At 51.7% G+C, this 21,872-nt stretch overlaps 1 protein-coding gene across 6 annotated transcripts in view; it reads left to right on the forward strand.

Annotated features, from left to right (window-relative positions):
* CASZ1 (castor zinc finger 1) overlaps window positions 1-21,872 on the forward strand; it is a 70,779-nt gene that overhangs the window by 25,441 nt on the left and 23,466 nt on the right. For all 6 annotated transcript variants that reach the window (XM_015882422.2, XM_015882423.2, XM_015882416.2 and 3 more), the window contains exons 2-8: window positions 2,199-2,756; window positions 7,320-8,160; window positions 9,859-9,927; window positions 14,147-14,237; window positions 16,210-16,374; window positions 18,834-19,006; window positions 19,746-20,614. In XM_015882422.2, the coding sequence (XP_015737908.2) occupies window positions 2,199-2,756; window positions 7,320-8,160; window positions 9,859-9,927; window positions 14,147-14,237; window positions 16,210-16,374; window positions 18,834-19,006; window positions 19,746-20,614 (2,766 nt within the window). The remainder of the gene's footprint in view (window positions 1-2,198; window positions 2,757-7,319; window positions 8,161-9,858; window positions 9,928-14,146; window positions 14,238-16,209; window positions 16,375-18,833; window positions 19,007-19,745; window positions 20,615-21,872) is intronic.

Consider the following 21,872-nt stretch of genomic DNA (forward strand, 5'->3'; position numbering starts at 1 on the left):
TTACTTTATTTCTAACATAGACTTCACAGAAGGATGCTCAGAAGAGCATCGCTTCTAAAAAGAAGCAATCAAGCCCAAGAGAGGTGCAGGAGGGAAGGGCAGGAGCTGGGGGGCTGCAGGGACAGGACTGGGGTGTGCAAGCCACGGGGCCGGGACTAGAAGACAAGTTGCAGGCTCCATGGAGCTGCTGCGTACGCAGCAAGTGCAGCCTCGGGAACGTCTGCTCCCCTCTTCCTTTGGATAAATATTTATATATTCATTTGCCGTCTGGTGCGCTCACTTGGCTGCTCACCTCCAGCCCAGCATAATGGGACCTGCCGTGGCTGCAGGGTGGGAGCAGTGGGTCCCTCCCTGCACCCATCTCACCCGGTGTCCTGATTGCCAGGACAGGAAGCACTGGGGTCACTGGCTGCCCTGGCCCCGGCCACCTGCCCCAGCACACTGCTGGCCCCCCGCCGAGTGCACACAGCGAGCCCTTGGGGTCCTGGCCGGGCTCCAGCTGGAGCTCACAGCAGCCTCCCCTGAGTCCCAGCGCCTTACGGCTGCGCACGGGAGCGGACGGCACTTTCTGCCCTAAATAGAGCGGGAATGTGATGGGAAGGGAAGGTGCCAACACGCAGAGACTTCGGCAGCACTGCGGGCGCCCATCTGTAGGCACGAGGCTGTGTGCGGGGGGGTGTGAAAGGGAGACGCGTGGGGAGGTGTGCGGGGGGTGCCTGGGGGAGGTGGGATGCTGTAAGCCACACGTGCATGGCTCACACCTGCTACTGTTGCAGGCACATGGCGGGGAGCAGCTCTTGCTCCTGCAGGGGCAGGGATGCAGTTGGGGCAGATGGGTGTCGGGGGGGGAACCATTGGGGTCAGTAGGAAAGCATTGTGCCTCGCTTTGTGTGGGAGGCTGATAGATTTGTCAGGGGGGTGTTCTTGCAGCCCGTGACGGGGAAGCGTGTCTGAAGCTTGTCAGGAGTTTACGCTAAGCAGCCACTCTGGCTCTTGGACAGCAGGTCTAAAGTTTCAGTGTGTTTGTACTGGGCTGTCATGTTACGGGATTAGGGGCTGTCACGATGGCTTCTGGGTGCATCGTAGGGGGTCTGATTAATCTCAGAGTGCTTCTGTGGAGCAGCACCTCCCTGTCGCAGAGTGCAGGGACCCAGGAGCCCCTGCTGACACAGCGGCTGCAGGCAGGGCTCTGCTTGGGACCCATCGCCCTGCTCACTCCGAGTGCCTTTCACAGGAACCGTAAATAAAAAGAGAAATGAGACAATGCAGCTGCTTTAGAATCAGGTTTTCATTGTGGTTTGGTGTGTTTTTTTTGTTTTTTTTTTTTGTTTTGTTTTATTTTTTTTGTTGTTTTCTTTCTTGAGATTGAATCTTGTTAATTGTCGGTGCGGTGCAATTATGTGAGTGACTCTATGATAGGGACCGTTTAGTTCAAGCTTCTCCATGACCTTGAAGTTAAGACCTCACCTTCTTCCTTTCTCCCCCCACATTCTCTCACCCCTCCTTTACTAGCTGTCACATATGAATAAACTACATTAAAATAACAAACCTCCACTAATTAGCTGATTGTGCTGGGAAGTGTGAGAGCAGAATTTCCTGTGTGTGTGAGAGCAGAGCAGGCAGTCACAGGGGCTGATCAGCTGATGCCACCCCAGGCGGTTTGCTCCCATTCAGCTGCCTCACACCCAGCCAAGCTCAGCACAGTGCTCCCATCACTCATACGGGTTCCCCATACTCCATACTGGTTCTCTGCTCTCTGTACTGGTTTGCCATGCCCTGTATTGGTTCTCCACTAAGTGTAAGTAAAGGCCACAAAGTGAACTCCTCACCACCCATACAGTGGGAAGTTGTTACACGTGCTTGGAGCTGTGTCATGTTGGGGCTGGGGGCAGGTAGTGCTGCAGGCTGAAGGATGGAGCAGCAGACCAGTCTGTACTGCATTCACCCACCTGAGGTGTTGGGGCTTTCTGAGACAAACCCACTCCCAGCACCTGCTCCAGCATCCATTGAGGCTCTCTGCTGGGAACAGAGGTTGGGAGCAGCAACTCTGCAGCCCGAGCCTCAGCTCACAGCTTAGGAAGAGTCCACTCCATCCTTCCTGGGACAGCTGCCGCCTGTGTGAGGGCCTGTGGGTTGGGAGTGGCCATTTCTGATCCCTCTAATGCCCTTCCTTGCTTCTTTCCCCTCTCTCCTTCCAGCTGAAAGAACTATATGCACTGACGCAACCTCAGGAAAACCCACAATGGCTGCCAAGCGCAAAGGCGGCCTGAAGCTAAATGCAATCTGTGCCAAGCTGAGCCGCCAGGTTGTCTTCGACCACGGGGGAGCCGAGCAGGCGCGTGCGGACAAAGGGCCGCAGCAGGAGAGCAGCAACAAGGACCTGCCTCAGCCTGGGACCAAGGAGCCAGGGACTGAGTTTTCAGACGGACTCAGCCACGTGCAGAAGATTGAGGAGGACAAGAGGAGGGAGGTGATCGAGAAGTGGGTGAACGGGGAGTACGAGGAGCCTTTGCTGGGGCGGGCTGAGGGCAAGGAATGTCGGGGCGCCGAGGGTGCAGAGGTGCCACCTGAAGGCGTCTACATGGTGCAGCCCAAGGGCTGCAGCGACGAGGAGGACAACGGGGACGAGGCGGACGCGCTGAGGGGCTCACAAGATGGCGCCTTCCTGGACGACAGGGATTCTGACGGGGCGGCCTCCAAGGATGACGCCTACCGGGCCTCCAGCGAGGCGGCCTCCAAGCTGGGAACCACCTCAGGTAAGGCCCTGCCACCCACCCCTGCATGGGGCAGTGACTTGGCCACGTGTTTGGAGGGAAAGGCCGAGCTTCTGCTGGCTGTGTCAATGGCACTGACTTGGGTGCCATTGCAAAGAATCTTCCCCCAGCCTATGTATCATTTCCTATTTTCAGATAGCCCGTGTCTTATTCCTTTACCTCATTCAAAATCTGTGTTCAGCCACAGCTACTGGGGAAAGCCCCAGCTGAGTTTCTTGCTCATTTTCTGATACTCAGGCGCCCAGATTGATTTTTCGGGGCCATATTAGTGCTAAGCCTCAGTAGAAGCTTAGGACAGATTGAATTCTCTCTATTAGGGCAGCAGCTCCCTCCCCCTGATTTGTCACTCGGCTGGGCTGGATTCATAATTGAAAGATCCCCCCCCTAATCTGCTCCACCTGTGTGCACCCCTCCCCTGATCTCAGCACTTTGTGAATCCATCAAACTTTCCTCCTTTTGTGTGTGCCTGTGTTTTCCTCCTCCTGTTAATAATGCAGCCTAAACTCATCTCCGTCTGTCCGTTCCCCTTCTGGAGAGGCACATTCTCTAGTCTTCACGAGTTCAGTGGCAGCGCACATAATTATGCATATAAGATATAAACAGAGCTGTTTAATTATCCTTCGCCACATCAGTGACAGAGTAATTAACAAACATTGCAAGATCAATGAGGAAAAGTGTGACCTTCAGTTTCCTTTGATAGGAAAGCCCTTGTCGTTCCCAGACACAAGGTGATTGTGCCTGGACTCAGTTTTCAGTTTGTTTTAATTCCCTTTAGCCCACATTTGCAGCTTTTATTTGCCATGAAAACTAAAAGGAGGGGAACCTAGAATGTCAGAATATATTGCCTACCTGTGGAAAATGAGAAGGAACTGAGGTTTTTTGTCAGGTAGGGGTTGTCAGTGATGTGCCTTTCTTGGGCTCTGCTGTCTGAGGATTGCACAAAGGTCCGTAAGCCATTGCTGGGGGTAGATGCTCCTTTGTGTTTAAGGGCAGGTAATGGCATGTGGGGTTCACATATAGAGCCACTCGAGGTTTGACGTGCAAAGGATGTGCTGCCAGGTCTTGATCGTGTGCTTCTGGAAGCCCGGTGTAAATGTTGATGGCAGCAATTCCCTGGAAAGCACGGTGTGAAGGATCTGCTGTGCTGGCGAGGACAAAGTATTCCTGCCACCAGTCCCCCAGGGTCACGCAGTGGGGCTTGCAGGGCACCACGCAGGAGTTTGCAGAGGTTTGCTCCATGCTCTTCAGTCCTCGTGCTTTGAAACAAGACCGCTCCTGCCCATGTAGAACGTGTACGGACTGAAGAGTCGGAGCTGAGCCTCACTGTGTGCCTCCCCACAGGAGCTGCAAAGCTGGCGGCCGGTGAGGGATGTGTGTCAGCCTCTGACCTGCCCACACACTGTGTTTCCTCATTCATTCACGCACCCTGTCCTGCACCCTGACTGACCCACACTCCCCCCCCACATTTATATATAGCATTTTCACTCTGGTACAGGCTCTGACCAGGATCCCTTTCCGCAGTGTACTGTGGAGATTTCCTGCACAGTCCCATGTTCTTCCCTCTGCCCGTTCCTGACACACTGCTCTGAAGCGGTCACCGGGAGCTTTCCTGTGTGCAAGTTCTCAAAGTTTCCTTTTCTTAGCCTGTGGGCTGTGTGTCTCAGAGAGGGAATACGAGCCTTCAGAGTATTCCTTTCAAAGGGAATATTCCTCTTCCAGATTTCCTGGGGAGACCCCACTTGGAAGAACGTGCACGACAAGTGCCAGTTTCTCTTGCATTATCCTATCACCCCCAGATTTCCACATCCCCTCCCGAGCAGGATAAAGGACAGAGCCCTGGCTGGGATGCCCCATCCCCCAGGATCCAGACCTTGCTCTCCATTTGGGCTGTTTTGCTTTTCCTTCCATATATAGTGTGCTGCTGCAGGCTATTTTTAGCCCCTTTTTTGCTAGCTCCGGATCCTTTGTGATACGATAGCTGCTCTGAGACTCGCAGATCTCTGCTCTTTGGCAATGCCCACAAATGGAGAGCGGCAGCGAGGGGAGAAGGAGCCCTTTTGTTATCACACAGAAGGGGAGAGAAAAATGCAATGCAGGGGGAGGGCCGCGCACTTTTCACAGGGATTTGTTTCTCAGCCGCTGTCCTTCTGCTTCACTTCTGTCTGCACACGGGTATGGGAGAGCTGTCTGTCTGCTCGGTAACAAGAGTGGGTTGGAAGGGTCTCAGCCTGTCTGCCTGCAGCAGAAGAGCACCCAGCCTTCTTCCTAGCTACAAAAACATGGGGGTTGTCGGGGCTGTAGGGGTGTGTTGGTGGGTGAGTGAAGGTGCAGGAGCTGGCCAAGGTTCCATCTCAAACATAGATGAGAAATGGCAGCAACACTGATAAATTGGGGGAGGTATTGCAGTCATCCAGAACCAAACCTGAGCAAGGGAGATAGAGGATGCAGGATGTTCTGGGCATGAGGGGATTCAGTCTGGGGTGCTGAAACTGGAGCTCATGCTCAGACTTTGCAAAACTCATATGAAGATCTGAAAGCTCAACCTTCCCAATGGGTTGGGTTGTGCATCTGAATTTTGCACCAATCTGTCCACATGGGTACAAGGCTTGTTACTGAGCTCTGTGGGGCTGATTCTGTGTTTAACAACCTTAATGGTGACCCATGAAGGTGTGCAAGGAGCAAGAGCTGCAGCCAGAGCCCTGACCTGCAGGGGCACTGCTGCCCATTCTGTACCTGTCAGGCTGCCTGTTATTAAACTGGGCATCCCCATCCCAAAATCCCATGCAGGATGGTGGTTCTGAGTGCCCAGAACCAGAGGGTGATCAGTGGTTGAAGGAGCCCCCAGCACTGTGCAGAGCACCTCCATCGTGCTGCTTGCAGGCTGCAGCCATGTTCTTCATGTGGCCTTTCTCACATACCCAGGGAACTGGTGCAGCAGCAGTTCTGCTCTGTGAACTCAGCTGTGTCGAGCAGTATTGACACAGGAATGTGATCCTTACAGACGTGCACATTTCAGTGCCTGTTCGAGGCAGTCTCTTCCTCCTCATAGTCCTGTGGAAGCAGATTTGTGCAAGCTGATGGCTGCTAGATTGTGAGATTGCTCATTGACTGGCACTTGTGCGTGCAGAAGTGCTTGTGTAAATGCATGCACAGGTGCGTGGCATTGCAGGCTATCAGCTCCCCAGTGCATAGATCTGTTTTCATGCTTTGGGGCTGTTAACAACTTTTGTGTCTCGATGCCTTCTTTACCAAGTCTGTGCTGTCTGGGTCTGAGCTTTGCACCCAGTGCACAGACCCTCCACCTGCTGCCAGTGCTGCTGTGGTAGCCTGCCTACCCCAGAGCTCACGTGAGTGAGTGGAAAGGATGATGGGGGAGGTCTGAAGGACTGCTGCACACAGTAAATCTTTACTCTGCAGGAGAAAGCAAGAGAGAGAGGAGGAGGAGGAGGAGGAGGAGGAGAAACGCTGTGTCAGACTGAAGCCCAAATGAGTCCAAGCTGCCGCGTCAGAACAATCTGTATTTCCTCTTTATACTGATATTGGGTGACCTCCAGATGTGTGTTCTTTCCCTTGTAGTGGCCCAGGAAGGGGAGTAAGGAAGGGAGAGAACCTGGGAAGAGCTTTTGCTGTGTCTCCTGGTGCCCCCAGGCTGAGCAGCCCTTCCTGCCCCTTTCCCACTCACTGCAGGGAACAGATCTCCTCTCTCCAAAGCCCACATGGGGAGCTCATCTGTCCTCAGCCCAAATACTGATGGAGGCTGCTGCATCCATTTGGCACCTGAGCAGGCTTTCCCCTTTCCTTGTACTGGGAGCTGTTCTTGGTTGCTCACAGTGAAAACAGTAGGTTTCCACTGCCCTCACTAAACTGCTGTCCCTTGGTGCGTGGCGAGGAGGAGCTCCCCAGACATTGGGAGAAAGCTGGCTGAAGAGAACTGCCAGGGGAGGGGAGGACTGCAGCGACCACAGGAACCATCCTGTCTTTGTCTTGCCTTCTCCTCTCCTTTCCCCCCCTCTTTCCCTGCTGCTCAGACATGCAGCCCTACCTTCATTCATCCCCACCTCTGCTGCCTCCCTTCCCTGCTCTGCCCTCTCCCCCTGCACCCGTTGGGTCACCAGCACTGCAGCCCGTCCCCGTGGGTCGGTCCGTGCACACACACACTCACACAAGGACAGAACCGCATAAACCTCAGCATATTGGCATTGGTCTCACTTCCAGTAAAATTACTTTTTCTTCATATTAGGCCAAGGCGAGAGTGCAGAGACATTTATGAAACTTTGTTTAATGTACTGAAAAGCCATCGGCTAGAACATTTAGGAAATTGATTTTCCTGGCATTGATGAACTCTTTTTATTTTACCCCAGTATTAATTACTTTTTTTTTTTTAAAACAAATTAATTTAAGAGTCGTAAAACCTAACAAGTGAGCCAAACGTCAGTAGATCATGCTCCCCTCTCCTCCTAACCCCCCTCCTTGCTGCCGGTGCTGGTATGGGAGGAGAAGAAAAATCAGGCCCTTGCATGACTCTCTCCCTCTGGTTCTCTGCAGGGGAAGCTTCGTCGCTGCGAGATTACGCCGCCACCACCATGAATGAATTCCTGGGCATGTTTGGCTACGATGACCAGAACATGCGGGATGAGCTGGCCCGCAAGATCAGCTTCGACAAGCTGAACGCTGCTACCTCAGAGGCCACCGCGGCTGCAGCCTCTCTCCCTGGCGAGGATGCCATGAGCAAACGAGCTCGGTTCTCCAAGTACGAGGAGTACATCCGCAAGCTCAAGGCTGGAGAGCAGCTCTCCTGGCCCATGCACTTGGCCAAATCTGAGGAGCTGGGCTCCAAGCTGGGCAAAGATGCTTCCTCGGTGCTGGCACAGCCCATTCGGCTGCCAGGTCCAGATGCCTCCATGCTGACGGAGACCAAAGCCACCATCCTGCCGCTGCCCTCTCCCAGCAGTTCCCAGATGCAGGGCCTGATGTCACGGGCCTCCAAATATGACTTCTTCATTCAGAAGCTGAAGACGGGTGAGAGCATCAGGCCACAGAACGGCAACACTTACAAGAAGGCCTCCAAGTATGACCTAGAAAACGTCAAGTACTTGCACCTTTTCAAGCCTGGGGAAGGCAGCCCAGACATGGGAGGAGCCATCGCCTTCAAGACAGGCAAGGTGGGCCGGCCTTCCAAGTACGATGTGAGGAACATTCAGAAACTCACTCAGGTGAAAGCTCCGACACCCAGCCTGGCCCCTGCTCCTCTCGCCAGCACTCCCAGCAGCGCTCCCATGGCTGGGCCCGAGCAGGCTGTCTCCTTGCCATTCAACACTCCTGAGTACCTGAAGTCGACTTTCTCCAAGACAGACTCCATCACAACTGGAACAGTCTCTACAGTGAAGTAAGTGTCCTCCCACTCTTCTTAGCTTCGTGTTAGGGAGCACAACTCATAGTCTGTGTGCTGATAAATACTGCACAGTTAATGAGTTGTTTCTCTTTGCTCTCTGTCTGCTCCTGTGTCACACTCTCCATCTCTCTTTGTCTTACTTGTGCTGAGGATGTAGCCTACCCTCAGCAGTCACAGCCATGAATCCAGAGCCCGCTAGCTCCTGGGCTCGAATGCTGAAAGGAGAGATAAGGGGACGTGGTGCTGTCAGCGCTGTGAGGTCAAGATCATAACTGCTTCCTTCCCTCTTCCTCCAGTGCCCCAGGCAGCCAGCCATGCTGTGAGAAACCGATTCTTGCTTCCATTTAACTCAGTGGCAAAACTCTGCCAAGTGATACAGAGGGGGCCTTTGTGTGTCCTAGAACATCCCCAACATTTCTCTGCCTAATTCCCATTGATTTTATAGGAACTAGGCACACACATGCTTTTATAGGACTGGGCCTGTGTCTTCTCAGTGTGCTTGTTCCTTACACACATGGATGTGATTCAGTTACCCTGCAGTCCCGGCAAACTCATTAGCCCAAATCCCACTAATGACCTCTTACACATTGCTGGCAGTCTCTGCAGTGATGCCGCTGACTGAATGGAGATAGCCAACGGCCTTGCCAAGCTTGGTATTACTGTGTAGTTTGGCTTCACAAAGTGGTGGTAGCTGTAGAAAAGCTGCACACATACCCAAGGGGCACAGACACGACTGCACAGTGCCTGGACCGGAGATGACTGTGTTTAAATGCAATGGGACAGTGAGAGTGCCAGGGCTGATCGGGGTCTTTCTGTTACGAGAATCTTTTGAAAAAGTCTCAAACTGCCCAAAAAAACCTGTGAGCCTCCGTCTGCCTGGGAATCCCAGTTTGATTTCCTTTCTCATGCTCACTTCCTGCTGCGTGCAGATGGGGTGTGCAGCGCTGTGGTGATCGTGGTGACCCTCCTCCTGCCATGAGACTTCCTTGGCTGGGGTATGGTGGTTGGGCTGCAGGAGCAGTGAAGGGCAGCCGGGTCTTCAGCCTGGCTGTTCATCTCACATGGAGCTTAGAGGTGGCTCTGGTCCTTCTCCTCCAGGCTGCCTGCTAGAGACAGCCTTCTGTGGTTAAAGGAGGCAACCTGCTGGTTGTGCTAACTGCTCTCTGGACCCCAACATCCCATTCAGTTCCCATTGGGACCCAGTAACCTGGCAGGAATTATGCACGTCCACATATACCACAGGTTGAGACTCTCAGCCATTCAATGCTAGGAGCTCATCTACCTGCACTGAGTGAACCCTGGGCAAAGGTGTCCTTGTTGAAACCGGGATTGTGCTGATGGGCCAGTGTGTCTCAGGTGGGCTTAGCCTGCAACTGCAACTCCTTTTCCTCTTGCAGAACTCAGCGAGGACGTGATCTTTATCTGTTTTCAACCGGTGCCAAGTAACCCAAGCTCATGTGGCATGGGCGTTCAGTTGGTTGTTAGTGATTAAAATAAATGGCTCTGCTGCCCCATCTGTGTAAATACGGGCAGTGTTGTAAGGTGCGTTGGGGAGGCCTTTGTCTTCATGTGGCCATCCCCAGTTTGCAAATGGTGTGTGGTCACCTCCCTGCTGGTGTGTGGTGCTGTGCAGAAGGGAGGAGCTGCGCCTGTCCCTGCTGCTGACCAGCTCTGTCCTCTGTTTCTCCCTAGGAATGGATTACCCACTGACAAACCGACCGTCAGCGAAGATGTAAATATTTACCAGAAGTATATTGCCAGGTAGGCAAAACTGCCTTCTTCCTTGGGGAGAGGGCTGGGAGAAAGAGGGAGGAGAGGGGCTGGGGCAGATGAGGTTTGTCCATCTGGCCCAAGCGTTTAAAACCAGCCGTTGGCACTTCCATTTCCCTCTGGCATCTGCGCTCGCTCTGTTCCCCTGCTTAGGATAGCAGTAGCTGTGAGAGGTGTACAGGCATGCCAAGAGCGTGCTCAGCTCCCCAGAGCTGCTAGACTTGTGACAAATAGTGGAAAAATGTTTCACTGCAGAAGCCTGTGATGTAAATAGGAGCACCGTGTCTCAGCTGTCACTCTATGCCCGGTGCTGTGCCAGCTCCAGCTTTTCCCCCCACTGTGTCTGTGCCCACTGGAGGCAGGAGGACATCGCGCCCTGAGAGACGAGGCTGGGAGGAATCCACAAGTGAATTGAGTTTGGGCAGTTCTCAGCACCAGTGGGGAATGTTCAGCAGCTCTGTTACTTGGGAGCCCTCACTGGCTGTGTGCAGGCTGGGCACCGTGTCTGAGCTCTGGCCAAGCAAGAATGAGCGGTGCTGAGAGGGAGCCTGGGCTGCAGCAGTGGCACAGAGTAATGCCATCAGAGCCAGAGGGACAGAGGAGATTATTGCAGAACACCTGCCTGCTTTGGAGCTCATCAGCCTCTGCTCCCAGCCCTTGAATCCTCCCTCAGTGCTGTCAGGGACTTCAGCCTCTGCTCCCAGCCCTTGAATCCTCCCTCAGTGCTGTCAGGGACTTCACTGAGAGCCCCTTATGTGCAGAGCCACACCAGCAAGCACTTCTCTCTGCTGATAGAGCTGAAGGATTTGTTCCCACCACCACATGGGGAACAGGAGGGGATGGCAGTGTGCACTGTGCTTCCCCATCTTGCCCGAGTCTGTGGGGGCTCCATGATGGAACCAACTGCTGGGGAGCTGCAGGGAGCGTTTGGCACATGGGCAGAGCAGGAGCTAATGATGACCCTGGACCCTTTTGCCCACATGCCTTCTGTAGGAGAAGAGGGGCAGGAGGCACCAGCTCCTCTGGTGCACACAGCAGCTCACTGCCTCCTGGGAGGGCACAGGAAGGAAAAGCAGCCTTTGGGCCCATGGCTGCACGGCGCAGAAGGAGCAGTGCTCCGTTATTGCTAAGACTGCTCGGTTTCACTCAGTGCCGATGCTGCTCTGTGTCCCCAGCTCCCCTCTCACACAGCCCTGCTCCAACCTCACACCGCATCCACTCCACCCCATGCTGGGCGAGCCCCTTCCCCTGGGCAGGTAACTGAGCAGGCTGCTGAGACAGCGCAGGGACACCACATCCTGCTCAGAGCCCCACAGGCCGCCCGCTGGCAGCCCAGCCACATCCCTTCCATTTACACACAACGCTAAAAACAGTTCTAAGCCTTAAAATGAGGGGGCAGAGAAGGGGGGAGGGGAGAGACACGACACTGTATGTCTGCGTTGCATAATTAGCTTAATGAGTTTGCCAAAGCCATTGCCAAAAGCTGCCCAGGGATAATCCATTCTCTCACACAACAGAACAAAACCTCTTACTTAGCTGGTTTGGGGTGGGGTGGGTTCTTCTTATTTATTTATTTATTTTCTCTATATTTATAATTTGGAAAAAAAAAAAAAGACCACAGAAAAAAAATTGTTGTTATTATTATTATTATTATTATTAGCGCCTCAGCAGATGGTGCTTCTGGCAGCACTTGCTTAAATATTTATTTCTGTGTGGGTTTCCTCCCCCCCTTGTAATTGGGGTGGGTTTTTTTTCTTCCTTCTTTCACATCATCGTTACAGGGTAATGAGTCTGTAAACACTCACTAAGCACACTGAGTCCTTTACTTATTGTTTTTATTATTATTTCTTTATCCTGGTTTTTCTTTCGAACTCCTGCCAGATCAAGGCTGCTTCTTTGGCCCAAAAGAAAAAGCGCAGAGATTAAAGTGAGGGGAGGGGAGGGAGGTGTGCTTGTGAAACCAATCTGTGCCTGTACGCACAGCCTGGGAGCTGGGATTTGCATATCGACGTGATGAAATGGCCCGAGTGTGCAGTCAGGTGTGTGTGTGCTCACGCCTGCTCGTGTGCATGGAGATCCATGTCAATTCATCGGGGTGTTGATGCACCTCCGAGCGTGTGCGCAGAGATGGGCGCGCGCGTATGCGTGTGAGTGAGTGTGTGCAGGGTGAGCTTCCCTGTGATGAAAAAGCTAAACAGCTGCTGTGCTTTAAAAATTAATAGCTTTGAACTGTTTCAAGTGTCAGAAGAAACACAGGATAAAGGTAACCCTTTAGGAGCCTCACCCTGCAGGCTGAAGGAGCAGCCCGTTCCTTCCGAGCTGTGTGTGCTGCTTCCATCCTTCCCCCAGCACCCAGTGTGCTCGGCTGCCTGCAGAGTTCTTTGGTGTCCGGTCCTTCTGCTGCAGCCGGCATCTCCTCTGCTTTTGCATCCTCACCCTCTTTTGGACAGCTGTCGCTGAGCTCTGCCTTTGCCATGTGTCCCTCTGGCCTGCACACCCCATCTCACCAGCCCTGCTCAGCCCTTCGCTCTCCCCATGCCATCCTGCAGCTCCTTGGCCTTTCCACCAGCCCCAGACCAGCAGGACCAGTTCCTCAGCACTGCTCCGTGCCCTCTGTTTGCGCAGCCAGCGTTGCTGTTTGCCTCGTGGGTTGTTTCTTCTCCACTGCCGGGGTTTGTTCCAGTTTCTCAATCACCTGTTCTGACGTGATCCCGATTTCCTGCGGTATTTCTTCTCCCTCCCCAGGGAAGGGCATGTCTGCTCCTGGCATCTGTCCCTGTCTCCCTTTGTGAATGCCGAGGAAAAGAAAAGTAATTTAATTTTTTAGCAACGTCTACCTTTTCTGTCAATTAAATCCCCTCTCTGTCTCCGGGAGGCCCCGCTGTCTCCGCAGTTGACCTCCTCTTCCTCACTGCACTCAGAAATGCCTTATTTAGTCCTGCTCTCCATCCTGGCTCCTTTTCCTGTCCTGCAGCTTAACATTACCTTGCATTTTGGTGCTCCGCCATCTCTCCTGCTCCTGCCCCTTCCTCTGCTGCCCCAGGACACCCTCACTCCTCCTTTATTCCTATTTCCCCGTTGCCCTTCCTTGTTTCTTTCTGATGCCCTTTATCATCCGCGCTCCTGGTGCGTTTAGCATGAAGTGACGGGAGGAACCTTTGAGCAGATGGCACTTTATCTCTGAATGTTTCCCCTCTGAGTCCCCTTCCCTCCCTGCTTTTCCCTTTCAAGCTCTTCAGCTCCTCCAGGTTCCCCGGGAATACACACCAGATCTCTGCACGGATCAGCCTGGCACCGCAGCATCCCCCTCTGCCAAACACTGAGCTTTCTGTCTGCACACTCAGTGCACTGTCCATTGCTCTGCAGCTACCGTGTGTCCTCACTGCCTTCTTTCTCACCCTGTATGTCAGGAATTGTATGGATTTGCTGCGTGGAAGGCAGCGTGGGGTGGGTGCCCTACTGCTCTTAAGGGCAGGCTGAAAACCCTGTGGCTTTGCCTTGTGGTGTTTTGTTGTGAGCAAATACTGCATCCACAAGGAAAATAACCATTGGCAGTGCATGGGAAGAATCTGCACAGTGTAGAGGTGGCTGCCTGCTCCTGCTGACCCATCTCTCCTTCCGTTGCTCTCTCCATCACACTCAAAGTTCCCATATAGTCTTGCCATGATGTTGCATTGCCTTGGTGGCTTCCCCTCAGGTTGCAGCCTCCTCTGTAGTGTGACACCAAATGGAGACGTAACTCGCACTAATGAATTTCTGAGCTGTCTGAGATCCTGGTAGACGTGTGTGACCAATGTTCATTTGTTTCCTCGTGGTGTGGGAGGTTTCTGAAACTCACTGCTGAGCTATCCAAACTCACTAATGAGAATTCCAGAATTGAGTGATATTTAATTCCTTTCTCACTTTTCCACAAGTAAGCAACTCTGAGGTAATAGAGGTGAATTTCAAAGAAAAACGTATGCAGATTCAGGAGGTAAAGGCCCAGAAGGATCTTTCTCAGGAAACACCTGTTTAAATAGAGTCATATAAGGAAAGGAAGGTGGGAGGGAGCACTGTCCTCAGGGGCGATAAAGCAGGTGGGGTTGGATGCCCCGGCCACATGGGATGAAGGCAGGAGTGGGACTCACTCTGTGCCTTGCTCACAGACGCTGCTCTCAGGAAGTTGTTTCATTCTCTGTTCCTTTCTCCTGTCCTTCTCTCATGCTCACAGGTTTTCTGGCAGCCAGCACTGTGGACACATACACTGTGCATACCAGTACCGAGAACATTACCACTGCCTTGACCCAGAGTGCAACTACCAGGTAAAGGCACTGCCACCGGGTGGGTAGGGTCCTGCCTAGGGAAGGTGCCTGTCCTCTGTGCTGTCCTCCCGTGTGCATGCACGTGCATCATCACCCCTCTGCTCTAAAAGGGGGGCAAGATACATTTTGAATTCATGAGAGTATTGATCAGCTCATGCCAGTGGGAAGTACTCCACATTTACACCAATGAAAGCAGGAGGATAAATTCTGCCTTGTTACAAATTGTGGCTGGAAGCAGGGCATGCTGTTCTGCTTGCCTGGCTCTTCCCCTCCTGCTGCCCAAGTGAGGCTGCAGCAGCAGTAGCCTGCAACAAAACACCCAATAAGACCAGCAGCAGGCCGGCATCTGTGGGGAGAGCTGGGGGCAGGAGCATGTCCAATGCAGTAATTGCTGGGAGATCTGCCAGGGCAGCGACGTCAAAGCCAGCCACATCACGTGCTGAGTGTTTACCCTCTTCCCAGGTCTGTGAGCTTGACTCTGCCATTTCTGTGGTCAGGCTGAGAGTGTGTAAGAGGGAATCCCAGAGTTCGCCTCTGCTGTGCATGAGACACAACTTCTGCCCTACCCGGGAGACCTTCTGGTCTCATAGGACTGAGCCTGACCACAGCACAAGAAGCTGATCTGGCTTTTCTGAGCTTGCCTGTGGGTTTCTATTGATCAGAGGAGGGCTTTTTCTGGGATGCACACAGTGGTCCTCCTAGCCTGGCACTCAGTAATTGAGATGAGCCTGTCCCAGCTGTGACACAGATATCTGTGCACCAGGAAGAGAGAAACATAAAGAATGGAAAGACAGAAAAACCTATTATTGTGATTGGTCTCATGATTATTTCCTAAAGAGTCTGGGAGCTGCTTGCAAAGGAGCTGTCTGGTCTCGCAGGGAATAAGGATTTAGGCTGCTTTTTAAAATGCAAATTATTTTATGGCTGAGATATATTTTATAATAAGTAACGCTCTGTAATAAGTGGGCACAAATTAACGATGATTGGCAATAGCAATCCTGCATGTACACCCAGGGAAATCATACCTCCAGCCTCCAAGGGATTCCCGTTGAAATCTGTATCCATCTATTCCCATGCCAATACCAGCGAGATTGATCAGGATTGATATTATAGAAGGAAAGAGTGGAAGTGATAATCATTTGTTTCCTGCGAGGGAGACTAGAAAAGTTGTTAAACATTAGAATGCAGGGCTTTTCAATTACTCCTCAAAATAAATGGATATTGATTTCTTTTAAAAAATCAGATTTACTTTCCCACCTTCTCTGTTAAATATTGATGTCTGTGGGAAACAGAAATGAAAAGCTTCATTTTAAATGCACTTATCCTGCTCTGAGAGCGGGTTATCCCCTCATTACTTTAGGCAGGTAGAGGATGGAAGGGATCTTCTGGTGATCCAGATCTGGCTCTGAGCTCTGCTACCACCGTATCTGTCACTGGAAGAAAATCCTATGTCCTCATTTTCCTAGAACAGCCATCCCACCTCGTCGGGGTGGCAGACAGCCGACATAGGAAGGTGCTGTAAGAGAGTGTTTTTCCCAGTTTGTAGTCTGACATGAATGTGGCAGCCAGTGTCTCACTAACCAGTGCAGTGAGGGATCTGGGAGCTTGGATTGCTCTCTTGCAGGCTGTGTAGTTTGCTGGCGTGTTTTCTAACTATAGCAGTCCTCGAGATAGTAGCAGCTAAAATTATGTTAGAAGAATTGCGGTCTTAAAGCTGCAGGGAGCATATTCTGGGCATCACCCCAGTGTCATGTTTATGCTGCTTAAAGGTTTTCATGTGCATACGCTTTCCCTTTATTGAGAAAATATGGACACACAGTTGGTCTCTAATTTGACTCTCTTGGGATGACTGCTGCTGAGCTTTAGACTCCTGGTACCACAAGTTTATTAACAACAACAAACCCTGCTCCCAGAATTACTCACCCACTCCCTTCACGTGTGTCTCACTCTGTCTATCTCTGTATCTCTCCAGAGATTCACTAGTAAACAGGATGTGATTCGGCATTACAACATGCACAAGAAACGTGATAATTCCCTCCAGCACGGCTTCATGCGCTTCAGCCCCTTGGATGACTGCAGTGTGTACTATCACGGCTGCCACCTGAATGGGAAAAGCACACACTACCACTGCATGCAGGTAACGGCCGGACTGGGGACCAAGTGGTAGTGTATGAGATGAGTGGAGCCATGTCCTTGCTGGGCTGGACTGAGGGGCATCTTCACATCTGAACAGCCCAGCCTGTCTTTGTCAGATTGCAAAGGAGCCTTAACTGCTCTGAGCTCCTGTTTGTTTCTGATCCAGGCCCTTCTGCAAAGAGTTCCTTGGCCTCCCTGCCGAGTGCTGGGCAGGGTGAGGGGTTCTCTGGGTGTGGAAGCTGCGTGCATGCAGTGAGGCAATGCAGGGCTCCAAGCTGTATTGGACTTAACTGGTTCAAGACAGTCTGTTCTCTGAGATTCGGGGACCTCTCTTGGCACTACCGTGCTGCCTCTACCAAACTGATCTGGAGCTCCCCTGAAATCAGGCTTTTCTATGGAACATTTGCCCTTTAACACTGGGTTCATTGCCTCCATAATCAATTTCTGAAGTAATAAAATTTTTATGCCACATATCTAGACTTAGCACTCCTGGTTCCACATCTCCTCTGCCAATGGAACTGGAGTTAACCCGTCTGTACTGTCAGCTGGGAGCTCTGACTCAGGAGCCAACAGTGGTGTTCCCAGAGCTGGGGCTGCTGCCCAGGTGTGACCGTGACCCCTCTGCTGTTTATCAGACATGGAGACAAGAAATTATTCAGGTCTTTCCCTGGCAGTGCCTCAGATAAGAGGTTTGATACCTGCTTGTTTCATTAAAATCTTGGCCTAAATCATGTGCTGTAATTCCAAACAGAATAATCAAGCAGCCCTCGGTGAAACCTTTTGTGACCTGTGTCTCCCTTCCTGCGCAATCCCCACAGTTTTAGACCACAGTTAAAGTCACAAGGCCTTAATCACATGCTTAAATGCTTTGCTGGGATAGACTTAAGCATATGTTTGACTTGAAGTCAGGTAAGCTTTCTGAAGTCAATGGGGCTTAAGCACATACTTAAACGTTAGGCATGCACTCAAGTACTGTCCTGAATAGGGGCTGGTTGAAGCACATGCTTACAGGCTTTTGATAAATGGGGAACTTGGTGTGACTTTCTCTTGAGGACATTTTCTGTTATTCTTCCGTAATGTTCATCGCTCATTTTCTTCAATTGACCGGGATGAGACTTGTTTAATTTTCTAGAGTACAAGGAACGTTTCACAGCTTTAAGTCACTCTGAGTTTGAAGAGAGACCCTCTTTTACACAACTATATATGGGTAATTCCACGCCGTGCCCACTGTCTTCCAGTGAAACAATGCCCATGTAAGCAGTGCCTTACAGGAAAGGTGTCCGAATATAAACCCACAATTAAAGAAAATATTGCTTAAATGGCAGGATTTGTGCCATCCATCTCGTGGATGGTTTTTTTTTCTTTATGTCCATAATTGGTGTGGATAAAATTCAGTTAGTTGTTTATATAAACTGACATTTTTTTAGGCTTTAGCACCAAGAGCTGCATTGCAAATTATTCCTAAGGAGGTTTTTGTTTAATTCTTTTTTTTAATGCCGTGCAGGGTCTGTCTTTTTTCAAGGTGTCAGTGCAGAGAGAGAGAGGCTCTTTTATATTGGAAATAGCTGGAGATCCTTTTTTTCCTGGGTATTTGTCATGGGTTTTGTTATTGCCTGTTTGAATCAACCTGGGCTGAACTGAGAGGTGGTGTTTTCGTTCTCTTCACTTCTGAGATGGTGCAGGCATTGGCACACGTTGTGCTGGAGAAGAAAAGGGAAAAAAAATCCTCCCTCAGCGGGGCTGAGGACGTTTTCAGATTCCAGTGTTTTTTTACTCAATATGGCAAAGTTGCCCGCTTTACCCAGCGGAAGGCAGGTTTTCAGCATTCCGTCCTCGTCACACCATTCCCATTTGCTGCCCGAGTTTAAAAGTGTAGAAGCAGGGTAGAATTGTGGAAGCCTTGAACAGGCGTCAGGGAAAAGCAGCCACCGCCTTGCTAAGGTCAGCTGAACGCAGGGTTTGTGCTTTGCTCAAATGAAACCCTTGTGTTGCAAGCTCAAAAGAGTGGCCTCATGTTGCACCACTCTGCCTTTTTACCAGAGAAGAAGGAGGAAAGTAACTAATTCCCAGGAGATTCCAAATTCTTCCAATAGATGTAAGTCCCAGTCCATCCCATGTCACTCCAAGATGACAAAAAGTAATGGTGTCTGTCAGCCTTCTGAAGAGTGAGAACCCCACTTGCTTTCCCCCCAAGCAGGCACAGTTATCTGAGTTTCTACCCCTTTGCATCCTCCTCTTTCTTTCTGTTTCATACACTGGGAATTCTGTTTTTGTTCCTGACAATGTTTCAGCTTTTAGATTGGGAATTAAAGTGATGACTTAATGCTCCTAGGAGAAATGCCCAAATGGAACTGTTAAATGTACGTGTGCTGCTCATCTGTTTATTATTGCTGATGTTAATAAGATCATGGTGGGACGTTAAAACACTGTGCTGATGGCTGCCTGTTTTGCCTGGGGTAGGTGGGCTGTAACAAGGTCTATACGAGCACCTCGGACGTGATGACCCACGAGAATTTTCACAAGAAGAACACACAGCTCATCAACGACGGGTTTCAGCGGTTCCGTGCCACGGAGGACTGTGGCACTGTGGAATGCCAGTTCTACGGGCAGAAAACCACTCATTTTCACTGCAGGTGAGATAGCAGGGAAGGGCAGGGATCCTGCCTGTGAGGTGGCAGCAGATGGATGTTTGCCTCCTTCTGCCAGGAATTCAGAAGCGTACACGGGGACTCAATCTTCCCTGGTGTGGCCTTCTCAGTGCTGCTCTATTGAGAGCTCATGCTCTAGGGCAGATGTGATTACCAGGATCTTAGCTCAGAACACAGGTGGTTTGTCTGTGATGATCTGAGGAAAGAAAGAAAACACATCCAGGAATCATCTGGGAAGGAGATCACAGTGCTCAATTCATGCCAGAGTTCAACTCAGGGGGACACTAATACACTGCTAATGGCACTTTCATGCTAGAGTTCTCTCCAGCCAGCTCATCCCTTTCAGAGCCAGACTCTGCCTTCTGTACACAAATGCTCTTCTATTGATTTCTCATGTTCTTAGGAAGAGTGGAAAAACATAATTGGTACCTTAGTTCTCTTGAGCCGCTGTTTCGGTTGGCACTTGCAGTGGTGGGTGCATCCCCACGTTATCCTGGCTGTTCCTCAGATGGGGCTGGCTGCCAAGCTGTCTCACACAGCAGCGTTTTTTGCTTGACTTGGTGTTGCAGGTTAACTTACGTAAAACTCTTCAGCCCCTTTGTAGCCAGGGCCACTGCCTCATACTGGCTGCAGTCCTTATCTCAGGGTGTTGCATGTGACGGCAGTTGCACTGTGCTCCTGGCCCATATGGCCAACCACTCTCTCCTCCTCGATGCCCTTGCAGGCGACCCGGGTGCACCTTCACCTTCAAGAACAAGTGTGACATTGAGAAGCACAAGAGCTACCACATCAAAGATGATGCCTATGCCAAGGATGGCTTCAAGAAGTTCTACAAGTATGAGGAATGCAAGTATGAGGGCTGTGTCTACAGCAAGGCCACCAACCACTTCCACTGCATAAGGGCAGGCTGTGGCTTCACCTTCACCTCCACCAGCCAGATGACCTCCCACAAACGCAAGCATGAGCGGCGGCACATCCGCAGCTCAGGAGTGCTGGGCCTGCCTGCCTCTCTCCTGGGACCCAAGGATAATGAGCAAGAGGAGTCCAGTAATGACGACCTTATTGACTTCTCTGCAATGAGCTCAAAGAACTCCAGCCTGAGTGCCTCCCCCACCAGTCAGCAGTCTTCCGTTTCTCTCATAGTCCCAGCTGCACCCTCCTCCGGTGCTGAGCTTGCTTCCTCACAAGTCAGCAAGCCTGCCAACAGCATGACACCAGCCACCAAGATCTCCGGCCTGCTCTCCCAGGCTCTTCCCAGCAATATACCCTTGGCTCTGGCACTCTCCAACTCAGCACTTCCAGGAGCGGCTGGATCCTTCTTCCCCATCATCCCCAGCCGGGTCTCCACTCCGCTCCCTGCCAGCTCCGCTAACCTGATGACTGCTGGTTCATCTGGCGCCAATCCGACATCATCTGCTCCCACAGATTCCTCATCCCAGGCCATCTCAGCATCTGGTGAGCCTTCCGCTACTTCTTCTCCAGCTCCAGTGGCATCCATAATGGAAAGGATCTCTGCTAGCAAGGGGTTAATCTCCCCGATGATGGCCAGGCTGGCGGCGGCTGCACTCAAGCCCTCTGTGGCACTGGAAGCAGGTGAGTTGCCGTCATCAGTTGTCCTAGCGGTGGGAGGAACAAGTGTGCCTGATGATCCGGAGAGGAGTGAATGAGGGGCCCCCTGGGACTGGGAAGGGAGTAATAAAGGAGCAGCTTTGGGAGAAGAAATTGTGTCATGTCCAGATAACCCTTGAATGGCGGCTAACCCTTGGAGGAAGGGAACCCTCAAAGGCAATCTTGTCATGGCTCCCCATGGAGCCTGGCTATCTGCATGGCCAAGCCAACGGGGCATGCTGCCCTCTAGGCCTTGAAGGCTCCCAGCAGAGCACCAGGTGCCCCCCACGGCCTCCTGCTGACCACCATCAACATTGTGGGTTTGGGGGGGTCCACCTGGCAGCACCCAACATGGCGCTGCCCCTGGGCCTGAGCTGGGCACGGCTCTGTCAGCTCCATTTGTGAGCGCAGGACGAGGCACCGCGCTGACAGGGGCGGGGATGTGCGCCCTGCTTTGGAAATGATGCTTTGAAAGATTGTTTCCTAAAGCACAGAAAGGTCATGGAGGGAACTATTTTCCTTTATTTTTTAATAAAATGCCACTTGCTGGCTGAGAGCAGCTCGCCGTCAGCTGTACTGCCGGAGGGCAGATTAATATTTTAGTCACTTGGGGATTGTGGAAGAAAGCTCCGCAGACATGTTCCTGTCAGCAACTTTTTTTCCCTCCTTTTTTCTTTGCTCTTCTCCTGATTTTTTTTTTCCCTTTAATTTGCTCTCCAGTTCTTCCTCCTTTCTTTCAGTCTGGTATTTCCATGCCACATGCCCGGCACTGTGCCCCCACAGACCCCGAGCTGTGGGTCGGGCTGTACCCGGTGGCTGTCACCCCACTCGCCTGCTGGGCAGATGCTCCTGCTGGGAGGCACGATGGGGCCGGGGCCGGGGCCTGGCCAGCAGTCGAAAGCTGCCACATTGCCTCAGCATTAACGGAGTCTTTAATAAACGCTTAAGAGGCAGCCCCGCAAATTAGTTATGACAGTTTGTGCAGAGAATCAGGTCTCCCCCACGCTCCTTCCGCCCTTCTCCTTTAAAGGGCCCATAGCCTGGACAACTTTGACATAATTTTGCAATAATTATCACTTGAAGAATTTCCACACTGGAGTGGACGTCAGAACCTATCATGTCAGCTCGGCAATAAACGCTGACCAGCAATCCCGGCACTTCCCTCCCCCCACTCGTTTTTTCTGTGCTTTTTCCATTTGTTCAGTTCTGATAGAGATCTCACTTCTTTATTTGCTGCCCATCT

Source organism: Coturnix japonica, chromosome 9, assembly GCF_054131305.1.
Source record: "Coturnix japonica strain WE chromosome 9, WE-NBRP24, whole genome shotgun sequence".
NCBI classification, from domain to species: domain Eukaryota; kingdom Metazoa; phylum Chordata; class Aves; order Galliformes; family Phasianidae; genus Coturnix; species Coturnix japonica.